The sequence below is a fragment of the Pelophylax lessonae genome (genome assembly GCF_965119305.1).
Source record: "Pelophylax lessonae genome assembly, chromosome: 10".
Classification (NCBI taxonomy): domain Eukaryota; kingdom Metazoa; phylum Chordata; class Amphibia; order Anura; family Ranidae; genus Pelophylax; species Pelophylax lessonae.
Window position 1 is genome coordinate 47566005 of NC_138777.1, and position 24631 is coordinate 47590635.

The following is a 24631-nucleotide window of genomic DNA, read 5'->3' on the forward strand; positions in this document are numbered from 1 at the left end:
GAAAACTGAGGACATTTTGTGGTAAAGAAAAGGTACCGCAGGGCACAGTTCAGACGGACTCATGCCCCCCCAGATTTGGGCTTTAAAGTGAGCATTGCTAAGTTAGATTTCTCTTTTGTTCATTGACGGACACAGCTCCTGACTCTTCTTAACCATTGGGTTATACTGCCCCCTACAGGAATAGGACATTAGGCAGGAGAAAGCTTGGCTAAGACTATGGGCAGTCCCAGGGGGCAAACACCCACTCCAAGCTATAGGTTTTGTCTTACATAGTTACATAGTTAGTCAGGTTGAAAAAAACACAAGTCCATCTGGCTCAACCAATAAAAAAAAAAAAAAAAACAATAATGAAAACCCATCCATACAATCCCATATACACAATCCTATACCTGCAGTTGATCCAGTTGAGCTTGACTACACTACTATGGGAAGTCCCAGGGGGTATACACCCACTCTCAGCTATAGGCAGTAGTTTTTTTCTACCTAGTCAGGAGTAAGGACCTAGTTCCTTGCTGGGATCTCTGGTCCTTTCCTTTTTAAATGGAATTTTTTCCTAACTTTGTTATTTTGTTCCTGGGGACGGACCTCACAAAGGGTTGTCAGCTTCTTCTGCCACCATTTCCAGATGGATCCCACAGACAGTGCTTCAGGTGTCAGGAAAGAGCTCACCTGCTGGTGGCACTGTAGCTCCCAGATCCATAGGCTGCAGTTCCAGTGTCCACCAGCGGGTGTCTCTCAGTAGTCAGAAGCTAACATCTCATGCAATCAGTCTTCACCTGATGCTGTTTGCAGGAAGTATATTTAAACCCTGTGTATGCTTCTCCTCACTGCCTTGGTATTTTCTCCATGTGCTCCTGACCTGCATTCCTGTGTCCCTGCATCCTGATCCTGGACTCTGATCCTGACCCTGCAGCCTGATTCCTTCCTTCCTGCTTACTCCGTCTCCTGTAACCCTCTCTCTGTTCTGTCTTGTTCCCAGCTCCCTCTGCTTGATCTCCCGTGTATGACCCCGGCTCTGTTACAATTACTATTCATTTATCCTGTTTTTTGTATATATTTGGTTTGAGCAGGTGTTTGCTGTGTGTCACTATTGTTTGGTTATCTGGTTGGATTTACACAGTTAGAGCCGGTTCACACTGAGGCGACACGACTCCTTACTACTTCGGGGGCGACTTGTGCATTACCATGCACCACGACTTCGGAGCGACTTGCAGGGACTTCACATAATGGAAGTCTATGCAAGTCGTTCTGAGGTCACCCCGAAGTAGTACAGGACCCTTTTTCTAAGTCGGAGCGACTTGTGTCGCTCCTATTAGAACGGGTCCTGTAGCAGTCAATGGACCGCGAGGGAGCGTGACTTGTCAGGCTGACAAGTCGCCTGACAAGTCGCGCTAGTGTGAACCAACTCTTATAGTTTTCTGGAGATGCGTTTACATTTGTGTTATTTACTTATTTTTAAATAAATTATATTCTTTTCACTTTAATCATGCCTAATATTCTCTGTGTCAGTACACACATTTCTGGTCACACCTGTTGCTGACATCAGGCCTATTGCATCAGGGGTCAGGTTCCTTCTTTCCCTGTCAAGGAACACTCTACTAGGGCGCTTAGTGCCTCATGGGCCTTCCATCTTCAGGCGTCAGTAATGCAGGTTTCCAAGGCGGCCACTTGGTCATTGGTGCACACCTTTACAAAGTTTTTATAAAATGGATGTGTTGGCATCTGCGGATGCTTCTTTTGGCAGCAAGGTTTGCTGGCTGCTGTTTAGAGGACCTGATCCTCTTTGAGGGTGTATTGTTTTTTCAGGTGAGCTCCAGTTGTGAACGGTTGAGCTCTCTGTCACCTGGTTGTCTATGGTTAGCCTTGGGAATTTTATTCAGATTTTTTTCCATCCCTCATGTTTAACACTGCTTTGGGATGTCCCAATGGTTAAGAAGAATCAGGAGCTGTGTCCATCAATGAACGAAAGATAAAATTTGATTTTTGACTTCAAAATCCATTTCTCTGATGTTCATTGATGGACACAGCACCCACCCCTCTGTGGAGTTGGCTTTCTTCTGACACTGCTTTTAACAAATCTGTATACGACAAAACCTATAGCTTAGAGTGGGTGTTTACCCCCTGAGACTCCCCATAGGCTTAGTCAAGCTTTTTCCTGCCTAGTGTCCTACTCCTGTAGGGGGCAGTATAACCCAATGGTTAAGAAGAATAAGGAGCTGTGTCCGTCAATGACCATCAGAGAAATGGATTTTACGGTAAGTCAAAACTCCCATTTTTTAAGGACATCTTATATGGATGACCCCCAGAAGGATCTCTTAGAACTAATCCATGCATGTCAAAAATATAGACTAACTTGGAACTATGTTGTGGGATTATATCTTCTGCTTGGCCTGGAAATGCCTTGGAGGTCCTTAGCAGGAGCTTTACTTTGTATTTTTTATGTTTGATTTTTTATAAAAGGAATGGATTAATACAAAGCTGTTTTTATTACATATTTAATAATTTCTTTCTTCTCTCTCTGCTTTTTTCTCTGCCAGAGGTGAAAATTGACTTTGTCCCCAGACAAGGTAAGTGAAATCACAATTGTACTGACCTGTGTGTAAGTCCCTTTGTCATAGTCTGAGTAATGAGAGTGTGTGTGTAACAAATTAATGGAAAAACATTAATGTGAGATCAAACATTGTTGGCTGGAATAGCATTTCTCAACCCTTTTTTCAGTTGCAGCACCCTTTAAAACTTAGCAAAATGTTAAGGCACCCCTATCTAAAATGTAAAAAGCGTAAATGTTATTTATCGATAGGAAATCCGAGCCTAAAATGATTCACACAACCACCTTGATTAAATTACCTCATCACAGGGTATGGGTGCCCCTATACATGAGAGCCCAAACATATCAGTTTCCCCATCACGTCAGAGTATCTCCATTACCACATTCCCTTCACCCATCTCTGATCCAGGGCAAACTGGATCTCATGCCTGGGGCAGCCTGGGGGAAAACAAATGGCACCCTGGTTAAGAAACATTGGGCTGGAGGAACAGAGGGGGATCATCAGAATTCAAAGAGGTTGTGCAGAGCAGTGGGTTTTCATACTTGGTTACCATGATAACTTTAAATAACCAAGGGACCAGTTTATAATGTAGAGCGGATACTTACCACTATTGCATTTTACCTGCATAATACTGCAGAGAACACTCCATGGTAGGAGAATAGTGCGGTCACTTTTTTCACATCCTTTAAATATACACTTCTGGTAAGCTCTCCTGGAGATCTTCTTTAAAAAGCATCAGTATGGCCGGAGTACGGCCTACCACTGCTATATAAAATGGCCCTAAGTTTGCAGCTGTATGCTTTATCACTGATTTCCTTATGATAGGATGCTTCTGATCATGCAATTGAACATATATCTCCCCCCACAGAGCCACCAAAGATTAAACTGGACTGTGCGTCTGGAAATGCTGACACCATTATTGTGGTTGCTGGCAATAAACTGCGTCTGGATGTTCCTATCACCGGAGATCCGGCACCAACTGTGATTTGGAGCAAAGGAGATAAGGTAAGGGTGGGCTATGTTTTCCTTCGTATGTTGAGCGTACAAATGATAATGATTTATAAAAAACACTGGAGGAAAAAAGGTTTCCTTTTCAGCCATTCAAATGAACTTCAGGTAGTCCAGCTGGGTATAATTAGGGATGGGCTGTGTGTTGGAGTCGTTCGATCATGCTGTTCATGTGTTTGCTTAAAACACAAACAAATGGGGCGCTCTGCATGAAGTTCTCCCGCCAATGAGCGCCCATAATGCACTGTGCTCTTGCAGTGCATTGATTGCTGATGATTGTCCAAAGCATGCACCTGACCTGTATGCTTTGGCCAATCAAAGCACAATGTACTGTTAGAGCCATGATTGGCCAAAGGCAGAGTGCCTTTGGCCAATCATGGCTCAGGGGTCCACGCCCAAGTCCACGCCCCACACTATATAAGGCTGCTGCTTACACGGCAGCCTTGTATAGTGTGTGACAATAGAGTTTAGGCAGGTAGTTAGTGGATAGTGAATTCAATCAGTTTAGTGCAGTCAGTGTAGTGTACAGGCATACCCCACTTTTAAAATGTATGAATATGTTGCAGTCCTGGGTCCCCTCTCGGTGCTCCCCAAGTTTGGTACCCCTGTTACTTATGGTTTGGGAGAGTGCTGTGTCAAGGTGATCAAGATTTTCAATAGACACTAATGTTAAAGACAGGGAGCAGTGCCATGCCAAGCTGACCAATATTTCCCATAGACACCAATGAGCACTGAAAGCTAAAAATTGGTCTGGGTAGGAAGGGGGTGAAAGTGCCCTGAATTTAAATAGTTAAGGGTAACTCTATGGCAGAATTTAAAAAAAAAAAAACGGCGTGGGGTCTCCCCAAAAATACTTAGCAGGTTCTTTGGGTCTGGTATATATTTTAAGGGGAACTCCATCCCAAATATTTTTAAAAAATGGTGTGGGGTCCCCCTCAAAACATATACCAAAAAAATTTTTTGTGCAATTTTTTCATGGTTGACGATGGATTTATATTGAGGGACACTATTTTTTTTCTTTTTAATAAAGGACTTGTCAAAAACTGTTTCCTGTGGTGTTAACATATTTTACACTTTTTTTGGTGAATTGGTAGGGGGGCGGGATCTGGGGGCCCCCTTGTTAAAGGGGACTTTCAAATTCCGATAAGCTCCCCCACCCGCAGACCCGATATCCACAGCTCAGGGTTGTCGGGAAGAGGCCCTTGTCCCCATCAACATGGGGACAAGGTGCTTTGGGGTGGGGGGGCAGAGCCTGCCCCAAAGCACCAACCCCCCAATTTTGAGGGCATGTGGTCTGGTGTGGTTCAGGAAGGGGGGCTCTCGCTCGTCCATCCCCCTTTCCTGGCCTGCCAGGCTGCATGCTCGGATAAGGGCCTGGTATGGATTTTGGAGGGAACCCTACGCCGTTTTTTTCTTTTTTTTTTTTTATCTGTATTGCTGGCAGCCAGCAATACATTACAGTCGCAAGCAAGTTTAAATTACATTTAAATGACAGTAGAAATGTCAGTATTGCTGCAGCAGGCTCCATACATCTTACAGATGCGCCACTTTACAGGCACATTCAGGGGAAGCCCATGCACGATATATAAAGAAATGTTTCAATTTTATTGTTTCACTTTAAGCATCATTAAAATCACTGCTCCTTTAAAAACGATCATTTTAAAAAATGTGTTTTGCATTGATACAGGTCCCCCAGGGCAGTACCCAGATCCCCATACATTTTTTATGGCCATAATGTGCATATAAGCCTTAAAAATTAGGACTTTGATTTTTCATGTTCGTGTCCCTTAGACTTTAATAGAGTTTGCATGTTCGCCATCATTAGTTATTAGGGGATTTTCATAGAACAGTCTCAGCTTGTCTGATAACTGTCATGAGTGCAACCATTGTATTATTTCTAAGTTACAATAACGCGAGAGAAGCATTGTATACTGAAAAGTGGATGATCTCATGTTTATGGCACCTTTAGAATATCTCGAGACAACAAATTGGATTGGTTTAAAGTATATCTAAAACTAAAATGTTCTTATGTAATAAGTGGATAATAGATAGGGCCCCATCAGGATTTATTCTACCATCTGTTTCCCATTGGGACATTTCCATTCCCTTCCTGTCCTGGACATGCAACAGGAATTGAGAGCAAATCTCTGGAAAGTAAAGGGCATTCTCCTTTTAGTCAGTCGTTACAGCAATAGGTGGTGGAAGATTTCATCTTACCGCTTAACCTGGGGCCAACTGTAAAATGTTAGATTTTCCATTACTTTCTGTCCCAGTAATAATTATCACCCAGAGAAATATAGCAAAGGTGAATCTACCCACACAGACTGCAATAAATACTTGACATAAAGTTTACCCTTCACTACTCTATCCGCAACTAATACAAAATGTTTAGGCTATACATACACTTTAAAGCTAAAGCTTATATTTTGCCTTCCATGGTTCCTTCCTTTCCATCATCATTGAAATAAAACCTTTCCTTTTTAATTGAAAACTTTATTGTAGATCCTATGACATCATCACTGGTAATGCCCACATGTCATGTTGTGCTTCCAATAGCCAGTCAAGATGGGGAGGAAAAGGACTAGCAGATCCTGGGGCAGTCAGGATTGGGAGGAAAGGTGAAGTGGATCCTGGGGCAATTAAGATAGGGGGTAAGGACTAGCAGATCCTGGGGCAGTCAGGATGGAGAGGAAAGCACTAGGGAATTCTGGGGCAGTCAGGATTGGAGGAAAGGACTAGCTGATCCTTGGGCAGTCAGGATGGGGAGGAAAGGACTAGCGAAGTCTGGGGCAGTAAGGATGGAGAGGAAAAGAACTATCGGATCCTGGGACAGTCAGGATAGAGAGATGAGGACTAGCAGATCCTGGGGCAGTCAGGATGGGGAGGAAAGGACTAGCAGATCCTGGGGCAGTCAGGATGGGAGGAAAGGACTAGCTGATCCTGGGGCAGTCATGATGGGGAGGAAAGGACTAGCGAAGTCTGGGGCAGTCAGGATCGGAGGAAAGGACTAGCGGATCCTGGGACAGTCAGGATAGGGAAGTAGGGACTAGCAGATCCTGGGGCACTCAGAATAGGGATGGGTAGGAAAGGAGTAGTGGATCCAGGAGCAATCAAGAAGGGGGTAAGGACTAAGATGGGGGGGTAAGGACTAGAGGACCCTGGGGTAGTTAGGATAGAGAGATGAGGACTAGCAGATCCTGGGGCAGTCAGGATGGGGAGGAAAGGATTAGCAGATCCTGGGGCAGTCAGGATGGGAGGAAAGGAAAGGACTAGCTGATCCTGGGGCAGTCAGGATAGGGAGGAATGGACTAGTGAATCCTGGGGCAGTCAGGATGGGGAGGAAAAGGACTAGCGGATCTTGGGACAGTCAGGATGGGGAGGAAAAGGACTAGCGGATCCTGGGACAGTCAGGATAGGGAGGTAAGAACTAGCAGGTCCTGGGGCACTCAAGATAGGGAGGTAAGGATTAACGGATCCTGGGGCAGTCAGGATGGGGAGGAAAGGAGTAGTGGATCCTGGGGCAATCAAGATAGGGGGGTAAGGACTAGCGGGCACTGGGGTAGTCAGGATAGAGAGGTGAGGACTAGCAGATACTGGGGCAGTCAGGATGGGGAGGTAAGGACTAGCAGATTCTGGGGCAGTCAGTATAGAGAAGTCAGGATGGAGAGGAAAGGACTAGTGGGTCTTTGGGCAGTCAGGATGGGGAGGAAAGGACTAGCGAACACTCAGTGACATTGGAGGATAAGAAGTTTAACCTTAAACTGAGTAGGGGGTTCTTTACTGTTAGAGTGGTGAGGATATGAAACTCCCTTCCACAATCAGTGGTGTCAGCGGAAAGTGTGGATAGTTTAAAAAAACTCTTGGATGGGCATTTTAGCAAACGCAATATACAGGGATATGGGAAATGGTATTGACATAAAAACACAAGCACACACCTACACAGGGTGAACTAGATGGACTGGTTTCTTTGTTCAACCTTACCAACTAAAAAACAATGAAACTATGGATGTCCTCCAGCCAGGAAATGAGGGAGGCTTTCTCTGCAGATTCATATGTACACTATGGGAATCTCTCAGTGTGCAGTGAAATCAGAGTAAGCAATATCAGTACAGGAAAGGAGCCGGTACAACTGTGCAAGGATAATGGTAAGGCCGAAGCTCAGCAGTAAGTCATGGATCACCCTACAAACAATATATATCTGCATATCCCCTATTCCTCCCCCGATATCTATCCTTCCCTGCATCTCAGCTCTATTTTCCACAATCAGGTCATACAGCAGAAACCTGTCCGGGCTGACAATGAGTCTGGGGTGGAGATGAACGAGGATGAGGATGTAAGTGGAGGCACTCTAATGTCTCTCCAGTGCCTGGAAATGCGAGTAACCACGTCACATTTACTTATCCCACTTGTGAACCTTTCTTGGTGTGATCACGCACAACTTACCACCACTTTGTATTTCTGATTGAATTTATTTGTATGTATGTACGTGTGTGTGGGGGGGCAGCACAAAGAATATTTCTAACTCAGCATGTCACCTATGTATTATTAGTAACAGTTTTATATACTGGGCTATTCTGCAACCTATAGTTCATTAGGAATAAGTGACCTCAGAATATCATGCATAGTTTCTATTTCCTAGCAACCTGTTTTGTTTTGGAAAAAAGAAGACTAGTTTATCATTTCTGTATGTTTTTATTTATTATCTGTGTCCCCACAGGGGAGATTTTTCCTAATTTCCTGTACCTGAGACACTGGGCATCACTGGGACAGGAAGGCAGGGACAGCAACAAAATCCTTCTGTGATGTTTTAAAGCTTAAAGTATAACTATAAGCAAAACTTTTTTCAGTTTTGGATAGAGTGGAGAGAGATTAGAAAACCCTTTTGATTAGAATTCAAGAAAGAGCAGATAGGATAATGGGACTTTTAAGGTGCTAATAATTATTGAATGATGGAGAAAAAAAATAATTTTTTATAAAAATAATTAAACATAATTTTATTAAAGACAATGGTACAAACATGAACATGGATTCTTTTAAAACATATAAAAGAAAGCAGAAAGCACTTGATTGTGTCTGCTCAACATGTTTCACCATCTTGTAATGGCTTCTTCAGGAGTTGACGACAGTTTCCTGAAGAAGCCATTACAAGATGGTGAAACATGTTGAGCAGACATAATCAAGTGCTTTCTCCTTTCTTTTATATGTTTTAAAAGAATCCATGTTCATGTTTGTACCATTGTCTTTAATAAAATTATGTTTAATTATTTTTATAAAAAATGTTTTTTTTCTCCATCATTCAATAATTATTAGCACCTTAAAAGTCCCTTTATCCTATCTGCTCTTTCTTGAATACTATTTAGGGATGTGGTGCCTTTGATAAACTTACTCTCCAGCATTATAGTCATTATAAACCTTTTGATTAGAACACCCTGAGATTCACCCTTCCTATTTGTCCTGGTTACCATTATTATTAAAAGTGGAAGTAAAAGAAAATCTCCAATTTTGGGTTGTCTCCCAAAAAGTAACAGAGGGGAAAACCTTCCAATGGGGACACTAGTTTTAGTGACCTGGGAGTCCCCAAGGAATTCCCTTAATTTGCAGGGATTTTCTCTCACTTCCTATTTGTACTTCTCTTGCTTTTTCCAAAATGAAAAAAAAAAAGTTTTGCCTATAGTTCTACTTTAAGTTTAGTCTGCTTATATTTTGCTTCTTCTGGTTTCCTACTGTAAAATACATATTTTGTGTTGTATAGAATTAAAATGCACCAAGTTTGAATCCTGGTATATTTGCAAATTTAAGGGGTCTAGTTATAAAACATTCTCTATTTCTCCCTATACCCCCCTATGGAAGAATCCATTTCTTCCCCACTTCTATTCTTATCCTGACTCGGTGGTTTGGACGAGATTTGGGATAAAAATTTTAGCAGATATTACCGAGCACGGGGAGCTTTTGATGATTTGAAGGCAGTCTTCCGTTTGCCAAATAATCATCTTTTTAGATTTCTACAACTGAGACATGCTCATCGGGCACAGTTTGGTGAGTCATTTATTGAAATGGCTCCCTTGGGATTGGAACAGTTGTTGAGGGATGAGAATTTAAGCAAACCATTATCAGCTTTATATAAATTTCTATTTCTCGAGACATCTAAACTGTTAGAGAGATGTAGAAAAAAAAGGCTATTTGATGTCCCGGATTTAGATCAGGAGGATTGGGAAGATGTGTGGGAGGCTCCCTTCACTAGACTTATATCAGCAAGGGATCATCTGATTCATTATACATTTTTGCATTTTATATATTTGACTCCCGCTAAGTTGGGGAAATTTTTTAGCACAGTCCCAACCTTGTGTTGGCGTTGTTCCGTGATTGGAAGCGGATTTTATGCACATTTTTTGGGAGTGTCCCGACATCCGTACCTATTGGGGTCAGGTTATGGATTATATCCAGTCGGTCACTAGTATTGGACTTAGTCGATAAGGGTTTATTGAGTTTAGTCGACAGGGTAGCTCCCACTAGGGCGATTTGCACCCTTCTTACTCTTTTAGGCCCCGTTCACACTGGGGCGACGCTACTTTGCCGGGTGACCTCATAGGTCGCGGCGCGCTGCTCGCCCTGCGACCTCGGAGAGGCCGGCACGGACTTCATAACATTGAAGTCTATGCAGGTCACTCCAGGTCGCCCCAAAGAAGCTCCGGACCCGTTCTAATAGGAGCGACACAAGTCGCTCCGACTTAGAAAAAGCTTCTCTATGGAAGGCGACCTACGGCGACCTGTCAGGCGACCAGGTCGCCTGACAGGTCGCCCCAGTGTGAACGGGGGCTTATTATTTTATGCCAGAAAGTTGGTTATATTATCTTGGAAAAAAACAGCTGCGCCCAAGGTAGATGCGTGGAAGGTATTGGTAAATAGGGCCCTTATTTAAGTAGAGGAATGCCCATGAAATTTGATAAGATTTGGGGTGGATGGGTCGGCTCTATGTATACTGTTTCTGATTGATTGATTAAATTATATTGAGTGAATTAAAACAGTTAATATATTTGCAATATTTTGGATATTAAGGCTGTACGGTGTCGGTATGGGGTGCTCTGGGGGAATGGGGGAGGAAATTGCTTGTTTCTTTTTTTTCCTTGCTTTGTTGTATTTGCTGTTGGTTTTGTGTCTTTATGTAATTGTTTAAAATTAATAAAGAGAAATAAAAAAAAAATAAAACCTTTGTTGCACGAACGTCAAAAGCATTTGTGGAAATTTAGTGTAATGTCACCCATAATTTTTCTAAGAGATTGATTCCTGTATCATGAACACCATCTAGTTGCCAAAATGCAGTATAGTTTTCTCATTGCGGTGTTTCAGAAAACTTTACCATAATCCCTTGTAAAAAATATGGTGACATTTCATTCAGCTTGTACAAATACTTCTGACATTTGTGCAATGAATGTTTTATAGATCATCCTCATAGTGTGGCCATTTCATACCTAACAGTGTCAACTCTGGGCAAAAAAAAAAAGCAGTGTGTAAAATAAAATTTAAATAACTCTGCAAATCCTATTCGCTGGCGCTGTACACGCAGTGCCTCTTCTTCGCCACCAGATGTCCTCAGTCTTGTAAGTTGAACGACACCCTGAGGACATACTGCAAATCATGGGCATCATCACCGCACCTACATGACTGGCCTGAAGAATTTAGAAAAAAATGAGGACTGGGGCTTAAGTTGGACTTAAAAAACTGGACATGAAACATTTTAGTGTATCTTTAAGCAGCAAAGGAAACCTGTATTGAGAAAATAACTAGCACTGCTGTCACTGATCTCCTTCATAAATATTCATTGCCTGGCTGTCTCGGACTTTGATCCGCTAGCCCAGAATAAGCATGCAGATTAAAATGTCGGAGTGACGTCAGAACTTCTTTATTGCATACTTGTTCCAGGTCTAGGCTTTAGAAAATTCTGAAGCCCTGGGATCATCATTGCAGCCAAAAAAGTAGCATCTTTAGAAGGAGCAGCAAAGGCAACGTACTGTCAGTTCAGATTTCCTCATTGCAAGGCTTGTTGATGGGTGGCAATCACAATAGCTAATCCTCAGCGCTCACACGTCCAAACAATCAGTTCCACTGGAAATGCCACCCAGGCAAATAAACATATACAGATAAAACCAGGACTTAATAGTCAATTGACACAATCTTAATACTTGCAGACATACAGGTGTTTATAGCAATTGCAAATGCTCATCAGATAAAGTTCACATTTCCCAAACAGATATGTGGTGCCGCCTTCTTTCTTCTTAAATATTCGCCATCAAAGCTCCAGTATGGTGTTCCCCAAACAACATATAAAAACTCAGAAGGCTTATTCGTTTAATAAGGGTATTTTGGCATGTGGATGCAGAGGAGTGGAGAACACTGGATGATGCACAATATTATAAGGAATATTGATTATATGGTATTTTGGATATATTACTATACTATATAGTTTTTATATATTTTTGGGGAACACCATTCTGGAGCTTTGGAGATGAATATTTGAGAAGAAAGAAGGCACCATATATCTGTTTGGGAAATTTGAGCAATATTAGACCCTTAAGCTGCATTCACACTTTCGCTTAGCGGGAACATTTTTTTATGCTACGCGATTTATGACGCAGCATTCCCGCTATGTGATTTTTGGCAGACGATTGTCACACGATTTTGCATGTTGCATAGGGCAGTCTATTTATTCATCAGGGCTTGACAAGGCGCAGGCACGCAAAACATGTTGCCATAGTGACGGGACCAACCCTCCAAAGCTTGCCTTCCAGTGCATTTGGTCCTCTGGGGTTCTTCCGGTTTCCAGGCGCGGTGATTGATGTCATCACCGAGCGCCCCTTCTACTTTCGGCTGTCCGGTGCATTCCAGGGACTTGGAACGCGATTTCCTTCCATCTCATCTCGGACACCTGTCCACCGGCCGTCCGGGCTACCTCACCAGGATTGGTGGGCCCCCCCGTTCAGAGCCTTCCATTGGCTTGCCCCTCTACCAACAAGTGTGGCCATCCATCTCCAATGTTGTGGGCAAGGATGCAGACGAAACCACAGAGGACGTATGGGGCTTTTTGCACTGCATGGAACCGAGCGGTTCGGTTCGCTTTTGTGCTTTTCCACTGCTGGTACCACATGGTACGGTGTAGGAACAGTTCGGTACGGTATGGTACGGCGGCGCTTTTCCACTACATGGAACAGAACGGTACGGCTCGCTTAAACAGTACCACCTCGGTTGTGGTTCCAACAGGGCCGTACCGGTACCATATCCCACAATCCTTTGCATGCAGCCTTGACTGTTTGTCACTACTAGCCACTGATTGGTCAGAGAATCATTGTTATCCCACCCACTTTACTTAAGTGGAAAAGCAAACCGTACCAAACCGTTCCAACACCGTACCATGCGTACCATGCAGTGGAAATCCAACAGAGCCAAGCAGGGCCGAGTGGAGCCGAGCCAGTACTTGCAGTGGAAAAGTGCCAATAGTAGGGTTCCTATCAAGGTACCACCCCATGTTTTTAGTTGAACTGTAATTTAACTGCATATTCCGAAGCTTTCTTCAATAAACATGTAATTTTAAAATACACCTATTGAGGAGATCCTTCCGGTCCCTTTTCAATTCTGTTCAGGATCATCAGTGGATTTAATCCCTTCCAAGCCTGTCTTTAAGCGCTCCAGTGTACTACATTGTGGGTTTTTTATTTATTTAAGTGGGTTGCCCTATGCGTGTTTCTTTTTTTTTTTTGCCCGAAAAAAAGCTACCGCTGCTTTTCGGGGAACAAGCTTCACATGATTTTGAAAGGCGCGGTTTGCAGCGATCCTGGCACACAATGATTGCGGCAGAGTCTCATCGTGTTTGGAGTGCCATTAAAGTATAATGGCACCTAAATGCGCACAGCACATTGTACTGCCATTGCCACACCATTTGGAATCATGGGCAGAATCGCAGCCCAAGATCCCAAATTGCGAGATGTGAACGGGGCCTTATATATGCTGCGTTGCACTGTCTGGTTAAAAGTTTGGAATTGCGATAAGCATCTGTATGTCTGCAAGCATCAAGAATGTGTCAATTGACTATTAAGTGCTGGCTTTATTTGTTGATGGGTAGAACTGGATCAATAGACATTCACAAAAAACAATAACTTCCTTAAATTCATTTTTCTGTTGATTGCTGCCCACATTGTTTATAAATGCCATGAGTCTAGGATCACAATTTGCTTAGAAAGGTTAAAAAAAATGGATGTATTAAAAAAGAACATGGAAAAGATGTATGCACATAGGTCTAGAGAGAGCAAACACAAAAAGTGGGGTCTAGTGTGCAAAATGTAAACTGATGGCTTAAGTAAAAATGCTTGTGTGTCATATAACCCTGATGGGAAGGTGTATTTATTTTGGAGAGAGACTTGGTTCCTGTAGGCAATGAGCTCCATGACAGCATAAAATATCAACCAGGAGCCTCATCTGGTGGTTTTGGATGTTCCAACTCACCTTTGTGAGTTGGGACAACCAAATTTGGAAGTAGCAGGGTGAGTAGGCACCCTTCATAACGATCACATTAGCTGTGCAGCGCAAGGAACTCAATGTAGAGATAGCGCCAACAGAGCACCCGAGAGATAAAAGAAAATATTGGGGTTTAAAGAGTAACTCTAAGAAAAATAAAAACTTCCGCGCTATGGACTAAATGGATAGATAAGTGAATAAATGAGTGAAAAAAATGTGTATAAATAAATATTAGATAGATAAAAAATATATGTAGTAAATATATAAAAAATATATATATAGATATATCTAAAAATAGGCTGCAGCCTCCCTGGATGATAGTCCGGAGACTATGCACTGGATAAAAAGGAATAGGGGTGATGGCGCTGCCTATATAATTTAGATATAATAGAGATATAATGAACTGTGATTCAAAGTGCCTTAAGCTAAAAACAATAATGTGTATACTCAAACAGTAATATATTCCATAAAACCTCAATTAAGTGCAAGTGCAAGGTATAAAGGTGCCTACAAAAAAAATTGGAAAGTGACTGGTGCAATAATTATATGAGCAATAAATAATATTGATAATATTTAACATGCAATATTAATGTGCTGAAAAATATGGTGCTATATAAAGTGAACTGTTCCACTCATACCACGTGTTGATATGGGGAATAATAGAAAGTGCCAACAGAGCCAAATAGAAAAAAGTTTTTTTAAAATACAGCTTGCAATGTCCAATAAGGAAAGATCCAGTAAAAAAGTCTATATCATGTGCGGTGACTTCAAAAGCAATAAAGGTGACAGCACTCGGAACAAACCGACACTCAGGTGAAAAGGTGACCCCGTGGTGGGTGGTAAGGTGCTGGGATTCCTTTGGTAAAATTGCACACTTACCAGAGACACCCACCCCACACAGGGGTATAGAGCGGGTGTCAAGTCATTTCCGGTAAACCTACATGGGAACGAGGCTTGGATCGCAAGCGCTCGGACAATACAGTTACGCTCGTTTTTTTCCTGTTCAATGTGAGTACCTTTTCATTTTTTTGCTCAATAAAGCATATTGCGGAATTACGCTATGTCCACTATTTATTTTCTGGTTTAAATATCGGGAGTGGAGCTGAGTGGATCCCTCGGAACACACCTAGGCAGGAAGGCACACAGGGGACCATCCTAGGGTATATCCATACCAGGACCAGCCTGATCCTCGGCACACGCCCTCCATCCAGGGATAGGAGGATACTGCTAGGTTGCCAGACCCATTAAAAAACACCCGCTCTATACCCCTGTGTGGGGTGGGTGTCTCTGGTAAGTGTGCAATTTTACCAAAGGAATCCCAGCACCTTACCACCCACCACGGGGTCACCTTTTCACCTGAGTGTCGGTTTGTTCCGAGTGCTGTCACCTTTATTGCTTTTGAAGTCACCGCACATGATATAGACTTTTTTACTGGATCTTTCCTTATTGGACATTGCAAGCTGTATTTTAAAAAAACTTTTTTCTATTTGGCTCTGTTGGCACTTTCTATTATTCCCCATATCAACACGTGGTATGAGTGGAACAGTTCACTTTATATAGCACCATATTTTTCAGCACATTAATATTGCATGTTAAATATTATCAATATTATTTATTGCTCATATAATTATTGCACCAGTCACTTTCCAATTTTTTTTGTAGGCACCTTTATACCTTGCACTTGCACTTAATTGAGGTTTTATGGAATATATTACTGTTTGAGTATACACATTATTGTTTTTAGCTTAAGGCACTTTGAATCACAGTTCATTATATCTCTATTATATCTAAATTATATAGGCAGCGCCATCACCCCTATTCCTTTTTAAAGAGTAACTCTATTTTGTTGAAAAAAAACAATCCCTTCTGGGTGATCAATTATGTACATTGCAGGGATTTTAACAAACGTTGTTGCAGGGGGAGCTCCGAAAGGGAGGGTCTGGTTCAATATAATCAGCTGGTGCATTCTAAGTGTTTCTAATGGGAAAAGTGTCTGCTTTCCTTTAGAAGTATTTAACGCTTGAGGAGTACCTCACGAAAAACTGCGGGGATACCTAAAACTTGAGTTGTATCTTAGTGCAGACTTCTGGGAAAAATCAGTGAGTACACAAGCAGGAAATTACATTTCCGGTGGCATTTTGTACACCAGCAACATATCATAAAAAGCCTCCAGGTTGCCATATTTAATTAGATTTTTATTAAAAAATATGCTGTATTATATTTATTTGTTATATTTTTTCCATAGTTTTTATTGCCTGATCATATTAAAACCATATAAAAAGGTTGATGCTTGTTACAGTTAGTGTTCATTGGTACCTCCACATATACCTGATCACTTACTAACATGACCAGCACCATAATCCAGCCTTTTTTAACCAGAGTTTTATGAAACATTAGGGTTCCTTCAGAGGTTTCTAGGGGTTCCCTGAGAACTTCCTCTCAGATATGTAACCACTGACAGCAATGATGTCTTTCGCTATCTGTAAGGGGGGATTTCTTCCCACTGACCACCAATGTAAGGGACATTCTTCCCACTGACCATCAATGGAATTATATTCTTCTTACTGACCACCAATTTAAGGAGCATTTTTCCTAAAGACCATCAATGTAAGGAGCATTCTTCCCACTGACAATCAATATGAGGGAGATTCTTCCCACTGACCATCAGTGTGAGGGACATTCTCCCACTGGCCATCTGTGTTAGGGACTTTCTTCCTAAGGACCATCAACACGAGGTACGTTCTACCCACAGACCATCAATGTAAGGGACATTCTTCCCACTGACCATGAATGTAAGGAGCATTCTTCCCACTGACCGTCAATATGAGGGACATTCTTCCCATTGACCATCAATGTAAAGGACATTCTCCCACTGGCCATCGGTGTTAGGGACATTCTTCCCACTGACCATCAGTGTGAGAGACATTCTTCCAATGGACCATCAACGTGAGTCGTGTTCTTCCCACTGACCATCAATGTAAGGAACATTCTTCCCACTGACCATCCATGTGAGGGACATTCTTCCCACTGACCATCCATGTGAGGAACATTCTTCCCACTGACCATCCATGTAAGGAACATTCTTCCCACTGACCATCCATGTGAGGAACATTCTTCCCACTGACCATCCATGTAAGGAACATTCTTCCCACTGACCATCCATGTGAGGGACATTCTTCCCAGTTCCCACAGACCGTCAACATGAAAAAAATTCTTCCCACAGACCATCAATTTGAGGAATATTCTTGCTACTAATCATCAATGTAAGGAACTTTCTTCCCACTGACCACCTTTGCGAGGAACATTCTTCCTACTGACCATCAATGTGAGGGACATTGTTCCAATTGACAACCAATGCAAGGGACATTCTTTGCACTGACTACCAATGAAAGGGACATTCTTCCCACAAATCACCAATATAAAGGGCATTTTTCCCACTGACCACCAATGTGAGGGACATTCTTCTCATCACCAATGTTGGAGGACATTCTTTTCACTGACCACCCAGCTCATGTACTGAGAGCTGTGGTTTAAAGTAATTATTGGCAGGTTCTCTGAGGCTGGAGAAATGTTGAGAAAGGCTGCCATAATAAGTGTAATGTTCTCATTTAACTTATTACATAATATCTTTGTGTGGATCAGTGGTGGTCCACCAGCACTGCCCCATCAGTTAGGGAATCGGAGATGCTGACATCTTAAACTTTAAAGACTGCAAGAGTCAAATCTATTTATGTTTAAGAAGGGATATGATCATTATCTAAAAATACATAAATGGTGCATACAAAAACACTTAGAGACCAGCTGCTTAAGTCTCATATCACCACAGAAGAAAAGAATACACCCTTCACCTTCAGCCGCGAAATGTAATTTGTTTTTTCTGTATCCCGGATGGATAGATTTGTCTTCCCTTCTCTTCCCATCATTTAGACCAGGAAGAGAGGACCTCTCCCCAATAAGAATTAACTAGAGGCTATAACCTTTCTTCATTCTTTCCAAAAGGAAATGCATAGTTATGACTGGAGTATAATTTTAAAAATAAATTCCTGGATTGTGGATTATGAGGGATTTTAGATGTAGAGGTATTTGGTTGGCATGCCAAAGGACTTATGCAGTTTCCTTGGCTTGTAACTGAGTAGATATGAAATTTAAGTGCCACACCAATAATTAATTGTCCAGGTTTTTTTTTTTCCAGTATGACTTGGGTAATGAGTGGAGCCATCCCATTTGGGGGGCTCAAAATCAACCTCTTCACCAGGGCTTAAAAATGGGGAGCTGCTGCAACCAACTGCTGAGGGACATCACCCTTCTCTAGCCCAAATATTGTGTAAGGGCTCTTTCACACGGTCCGCCTCCGCAGGTGGATCCGTGTTACTCAGCGGGGATCGATCCGCGATCCCCGCTGAGCCGGGCGGATGACAGCTCCGTCTCCGCTTGCAGAGCGGAGAGGGAGGTGTCTCAGCACCCGCTGCCCTCTATGGGGGATCGGAGGAGAGCGGACCGCTTGTCCGCTCTCATCAGATTCGCTCCGCTCCGATTACTGAACGGATGGAAAAATAGGGTTTCCATCCGTCCAGATTTCAGCACAGGATCGGATGCGGATGGCAGCGGGTGTCAGCGGAGGTGTCTCCGCTGACACCCGCTGCCCCATAGAGCTGCAGGGAGGATCCGATCAGATCCGCCTAAAAAACTGACAGGCGGATCTGATCGGACCGCCCGTGTGAAAGAGCCCTAATTCACTTCTCCAATTAGGGTTGACTTACTAAAATTGGACAGTTTAAAATATTGTGCAGCTGTGCATGGTAGCCAATCAGCTTCTAACTTCAGCTTGTTCAATTAAGCTTTGACAAAAAACCTGGAAGCTGATTGGTTTTGATGCAGAGCTGCAACAGATTTTGCACTCTCCAGTTTTAGTAAATCAACCCCATTGTGTTCAGCATATGTCATTCCCCATTTCGAAGGGTTGATTTGAGGTCTCGGGAACATGTTGTCTCCATCCTTTTCCCTAGGACATATTGAAAATAAATCTATACCTCAAGAATTATGTTTTGTTGTGGCGCTTGAGTCTCAGATCAATTTTTTTCACCTTGAAAGCTATGTGAAACCAGAATTGTAGTGAAAGTGCCATCCGAGAAGACTAATCATTGGAAGAGAAATACTTAAGCTAGCCACAGAAGGTTCAAATCTCGGATGGTTCAGCAGGAAACAGCCAAGATTCGAACCATGTATAGGAAGGCTGAATGTACCCAAGTTAATCGATCAGTCAACTTTGGTACAACCAGCCTGTTGGATTTTGCATGTGATTATTACTAGCGGCTTTTTAGCCGCTAGCAATAATCATTGTGTTCTCCCGGCGGGGACTGTTTCCGCCACAAGGAAAGCACAATGGCTCTGCTGGAGGGATACCAGTAGTTGCAGGAAAGAAATTTGCTCCGTCTATGGCTGGCCTTAGATTGGATGGAGAGAGGTAAAGGTGGATGTCATCAGTGCAGTGATGCTCACTATCGGTCCAAACATCAGGAACAAGATGGGGCAGTGATACAGAGTCTGGAGGACTGTTGGCTCTGAAAATAGTTTACAACCTCACTCTGTTCTGCATCAGGGCAATGTACATTACTTTTTACACCTTTTTTCATGTTATAGGTTCCTATATACACTATATTACCAAAAGTATTGGGATACCTGCCTTTACACAAACTTCAATGGCATCCCAGTCTTAGTCTGTAGGGTTCAATATTGAGTTGGCCCACCCTTTGGAGCTGCTACAGCTTGGCTGTTACTCAGCTTATGCAGCACAAAACAATGCAGTGTGAGGACTAGAAGCAGTATTTTCATTAAAAGTAAAAGGTATTCAAAGGCATTTTAGCAAAAACCAGTCACAAATCTTAACAAGCAGAGTGCGGTATGATCAAAAGAGTGTGAGACTTGGACTTTAGGTAGCCAAATAAAGAACTATACTTAAACATACACTATATTACCAAAAGTATTGAGACGCCTGCCTTTACACGCACCTGAACTTTAATGGCATCCCAGTCTTAGTCCATAGGGTTCAATATTGAGTTGGCCCACCCTTTGCAGCCATAACAGCTTCAACTCTTCTGAAAAGGCTGTCCACAAGGTTTAGGAGTGTGTCTATGGGAATGTTTGACCATTCTTCCAGAGGTGCATTTTTGAGGTCAGGCACTGATGTTGGAGAGAAGTCCTGGCTCCCAATTTGCGTTCTAATTCACCCCAAAGGTGTTCTGTCAGGTTAAGGTCGGGACTCTGTGTAGGCCAGTCAAGTTCATCCACCCCAAGCTCACTCATCCATGTCTTTATGGACCTTGCTTTGTGCACTGGTCCAAATCATTTGGTGGAGGGGAGATTATGGTGTGGGGTTGTTTTATCAGGGGTTGGGCTTGGCCCCTGAGTTCCAGTAATGGGAACTCTTAAGGCATCAGCACGCCAAGACATTTTGGACAATTTCATGTTCCCAAATTTGTGGGAACAGTTTAGGGTTGGCTCTTCCTGTTCCAACATGACTGCACACCAGTGCACAAAACAAGGTCCATAAAGACGTGGATGAGTGAGTTTGGAGTGGAGGAACTTTACTGGCCTGACCTCAACCAGATAGAACAACTTTGGGATGAATAAAAGCATGGACTCCGAGCTAGGTCTTCTCTCCAACATCAGTGCCTGACCTCACAAATGGGCTTATGGAAGAATGGTCAAACATTCCCATAAAATTTTAATTAATAGACTTTAATTGGGATTTAAATGGCATTTTTCTTATTAATACAAATTAAATCATGGTGCACTGAAAGGTATCCCAGTTGATTTAATATTCCTCTTTACAGCTGTGCCTGTTTGTAGTGTACACCTACCACTGTGTTCTTTTTGTGTCTGCTGTGTGTCCTCTAGTATGTTCTTTCAGCAATGGATGCAAGTTAATGTCTGATGATCTTTGGGCTAACACTCCAGAATCCTTCTAGCTCATTTCAGAGACTGACGGCAGAGTTCACGTGGAGACCTTCGCCGACCATTGTGTGTTCATCATTGAGGGTGCAGAGAAGTTGGATGAAGGTGCCTACACTGTGCTGGTGAAGAATGCAGCTGGAGAAGATAAAGCCACTGTCAATGTCAAAGTCATTGGTAAGCCATAGTCATGATCCTAAAGAACAACTAAATCCTAAACTGGATCTCTAACTTTGGATGAAGGTGTTATTCCTTCATTAGCTATTATTGTGACCTAAGACACCAGAAGATATCTTACCTCACCATTGGCACAAGCCTAGCAGCCTGGGTTTAGCTTACCAGTCAATTTGCTGTTGTCACCATTTTTTATTTATTCTAGAGAGCGCATGACACAGAAATGCTTCATCATAATCTATCTATTAGATTACTCACAAAAATTCAATAAGAACCTTCAGATACAGTAGATTACAAGAAGTAGTTTGTCTAAACTTACAGTCTTTCAAAGTTATGAGACCTTTTGCTGGGGTTATGGATAAGAAGATCATAGTGGGCAAAAAAACCCTCTACCATTCCCTCCCCTAACCCGAAAGTAGTAATACATTCGTTTTCAGATTCTGAAATCTCAGCACTAATATTGTAGCTTTTGTTGATTATGTGATACAATGATCCTGCTCGAAACACTACATACACTAAAAAGGAGCTTACCAAACCTTGATGTGTCTTTGGTGTCTGTTTAGAAAAAAAAACTGACTTTAGAAGTCTCTCAAGCATTTACACAACATTACAAATAATCCTTGTAGTTTTGTGTAATATGTTTACTTCCTGTGATTGGCAGCTCCATCTAGTGGACATAATGTAGTATTTTCCTGAAATCAAGTCAGTCAGGGAAATATCACATTATGCCCACTAGATTGAGCTGGCAGTTATAGGAAATAAACATATTACACAAATGTATGGGAATTATTCCTGCTGTGCGAATGCTTGAGACACTTGCAGAGCAAAGCTTTTATAAATAGACTCCTTAAACTCCATGTAACTCTTAAACCTAAACCCAACTGTAAATGTAACCCCAAAATATTATTCTTTAAGTGATTGTAAATCACCTTGTAAAACAACCCATTCAGTTTAAAATAGAAATGAAAGGCATAACATTTGTGTATAGATATACAACATTACAATAAAGATTACAATTACCCCCTTTTTGATGTTATCACATTGCCTCTGTTCTCAGATGCATAAGAGCTGGGGGAGCAGAAACAGAAGTACACTGATCTTCCCAGTGAATATATGTGCAGGGTTTGTGTGTCAGGGCAAGTCTGATCATTGGAGGAGAGTACACTGAGTTCCCAGCATATCTAGAGAACTGACCACTCTGTGTTCTCCTGCTTAGTGTGGTCAGTTTTTAAATAGGAAAGTAGAGGGACTGGCAGCAAGACCAGGGATTTCACACAAAGGAAACAATACAAAGAGAACAGGATACTTTTTCATACAAGCACATGTACCAGCACATATCAAGAATATGAAATGTTGGGTTTACATTGTCTATAAGGTCAGCTTACCGCATCTCATGACTATGCAAGCTGTATAAATACTATGGGGATGAACATATACAGTATAATAAAAGCTTTGGCAAAGCACTAAACCTGCAAAATTAAATGACCCAAAAGGAAACATTTTTCAGGTGGAGAACTTTTAAGGGAATTTACAGATTATTATTATTATTATTATTATTATTATCTGGTAAGAGTGAACTGGTAAAAGTCATCCAAAGGGGCTGCACCACTAGCATGAAGCCCTCTGTGTGGCTTTGCTGCAGTTCTAAAGACATACAATGTTTCATTATTAGCATTTTATATGGAAATATATATGTTTTTCCTGTTGGTCACTGACCTCCCAGGGTGCGAAGAGTGTCACCCCACTGGATGGACTGATGTCTTTACTGGATGGACTGATGTCTTTACTGGATGGACTGATGTCTTTACTGGATGGACTGATGTCTTTTTTTTAACCTCACAAACTATGTAACTATAAAGGGGTAAACAATGTACGGTTAACAGCAAAAGCACACACACATCATAGGTTGAACTGGATGGACGGATGTCTTTTTTCAACCTCACTAACTATGTACACCATGGGTGTCCAACCTTTTGGCTTCTCTGGGCCACATTGAATGTAGAGAAATTTTCTCGGGCCGCATATAAAATATATACTATAGTTAAGGTATACAAGTAATAAAATGCCGCCGTGCCCTTCCCGTTCCGCTGCGCCCCCCCGCCACAATTTAACACAACTAGAGGATGATCAAATGAAATGGAATCAGTATACAGAGGTTTATTTCTGAGCAATAATAAAGGAACACTCTAACCCCCATGACCACTTCAGTGATTTGAAGTGGTCATGGTGGTAGGAGTCAGAAACACTGCACATGCTCCCCTTCCCCCCTCTGAGGCAGCCTCTGCCTACAGTTAGTTGGAAGCTGCTGTGGCCGTGCCCCCGATCTGACTTCCTTCCTCCCCAGCAAAAAAAAAAAATTGTCAGGGGGCAGTGGGCCGCGTTGCCTGAGGTTCTGGGCCGCATGCGGCCCTCGGGCCGCAGGTTGGACATGCCTGATGTACACTGTACAAACGTAATTCTGTACTTCTTAGATATGAAATTCTACGTAGCTTTGTGTTGGGGCAATGTTCTTGTCTCCCAAGGCATCCTATATACAGAATGTATAGTAATATACTCTATAATGTGTCTTTGCTTTTTCTTACAGAGGCTCCAGACCCTCCTGAATCTCCCAGGATCCTTAACATTGGAGAGGACTTTTGTACTGTAGAGTGGGATGTACCCAAGTATGATGGAGGCATGCCAATTCTGGGTAAGGGAAATACCATCCATCCATCCATCCATATTACCTAACAATTTCACTGCTCACAATTTAAAATACTATAATGTCCAAGCTATCATTTATCTTTTTGGAGAGAATACTTCTCACTCCCTGTTGTGTCTCTGAGACAGGAAATGAGGGGATTTAAAAGGAAAAGGTTTGGGACTCTAAATGAAGCATGTGACACATAGCTGGCAAAGTGATCAAATGCACGACAGCACATTTATTCTTTCATATGCAAATAGATAGTATGATGGCATAATATTATTATAATTTATATATATATATATATATATATATATATATATATATATATACACACACATATATATATTTATATATATATATATATATATATATATATACACACAGATGTCATAAATAACACATTGCAGTATAAAGTATAATTATTGTGGGATGTAATCCATATCATAAAACATATATTAAAATCATTAATGATTGCAGAAAATTCATAATAATCTAAGCTATAAATGCGTGATTATATTGCATCTAAAAAAGCTTGATGTGTGTGTCTTGTCGAATTCACTCCACTTCTTCAGGAGCAAGGTGTGTACATGTAGGTCAGCTTCAGATTCAGCAAGCGGTGTTGCAAATTGAGGGCTGTCAGGGATGTGTCTGTCCCGGGGGCTGTGGCAGTGGCCCATGGAAAACCAAGGTACACACGTGCAAACCCCCAGAGGAATACGGGGCTCCATGTCATAGTGGTTATAAACGCAGGTGACAG

At 42.1% G+C, this 24631-nt stretch overlaps 1 protein-coding gene across 1 annotated transcript in view; it reads left to right on the forward strand.

Annotated features, from left to right (window-relative positions):
* Positions 1 to 24631, forward strand: part of MYBPC3 (myosin binding protein C3) — a 201763-nt gene that overhangs the window by 124466 nt on the left and 52666 nt on the right. The window contains exons 17-20 of the mRNA XM_082271091.1: positions 2538 to 2567; positions 3418 to 3554; positions 21032 to 21191; positions 23773 to 23877. Coding sequence (XP_082127217.1) covers positions 2538 to 2567; positions 3418 to 3554; positions 21032 to 21191; positions 23773 to 23877 — 432 coding nt within the window. The remainder of the gene's footprint in view (positions 1 to 2537; positions 2568 to 3417; positions 3555 to 21031; positions 21192 to 23772; positions 23878 to 24631) is intronic.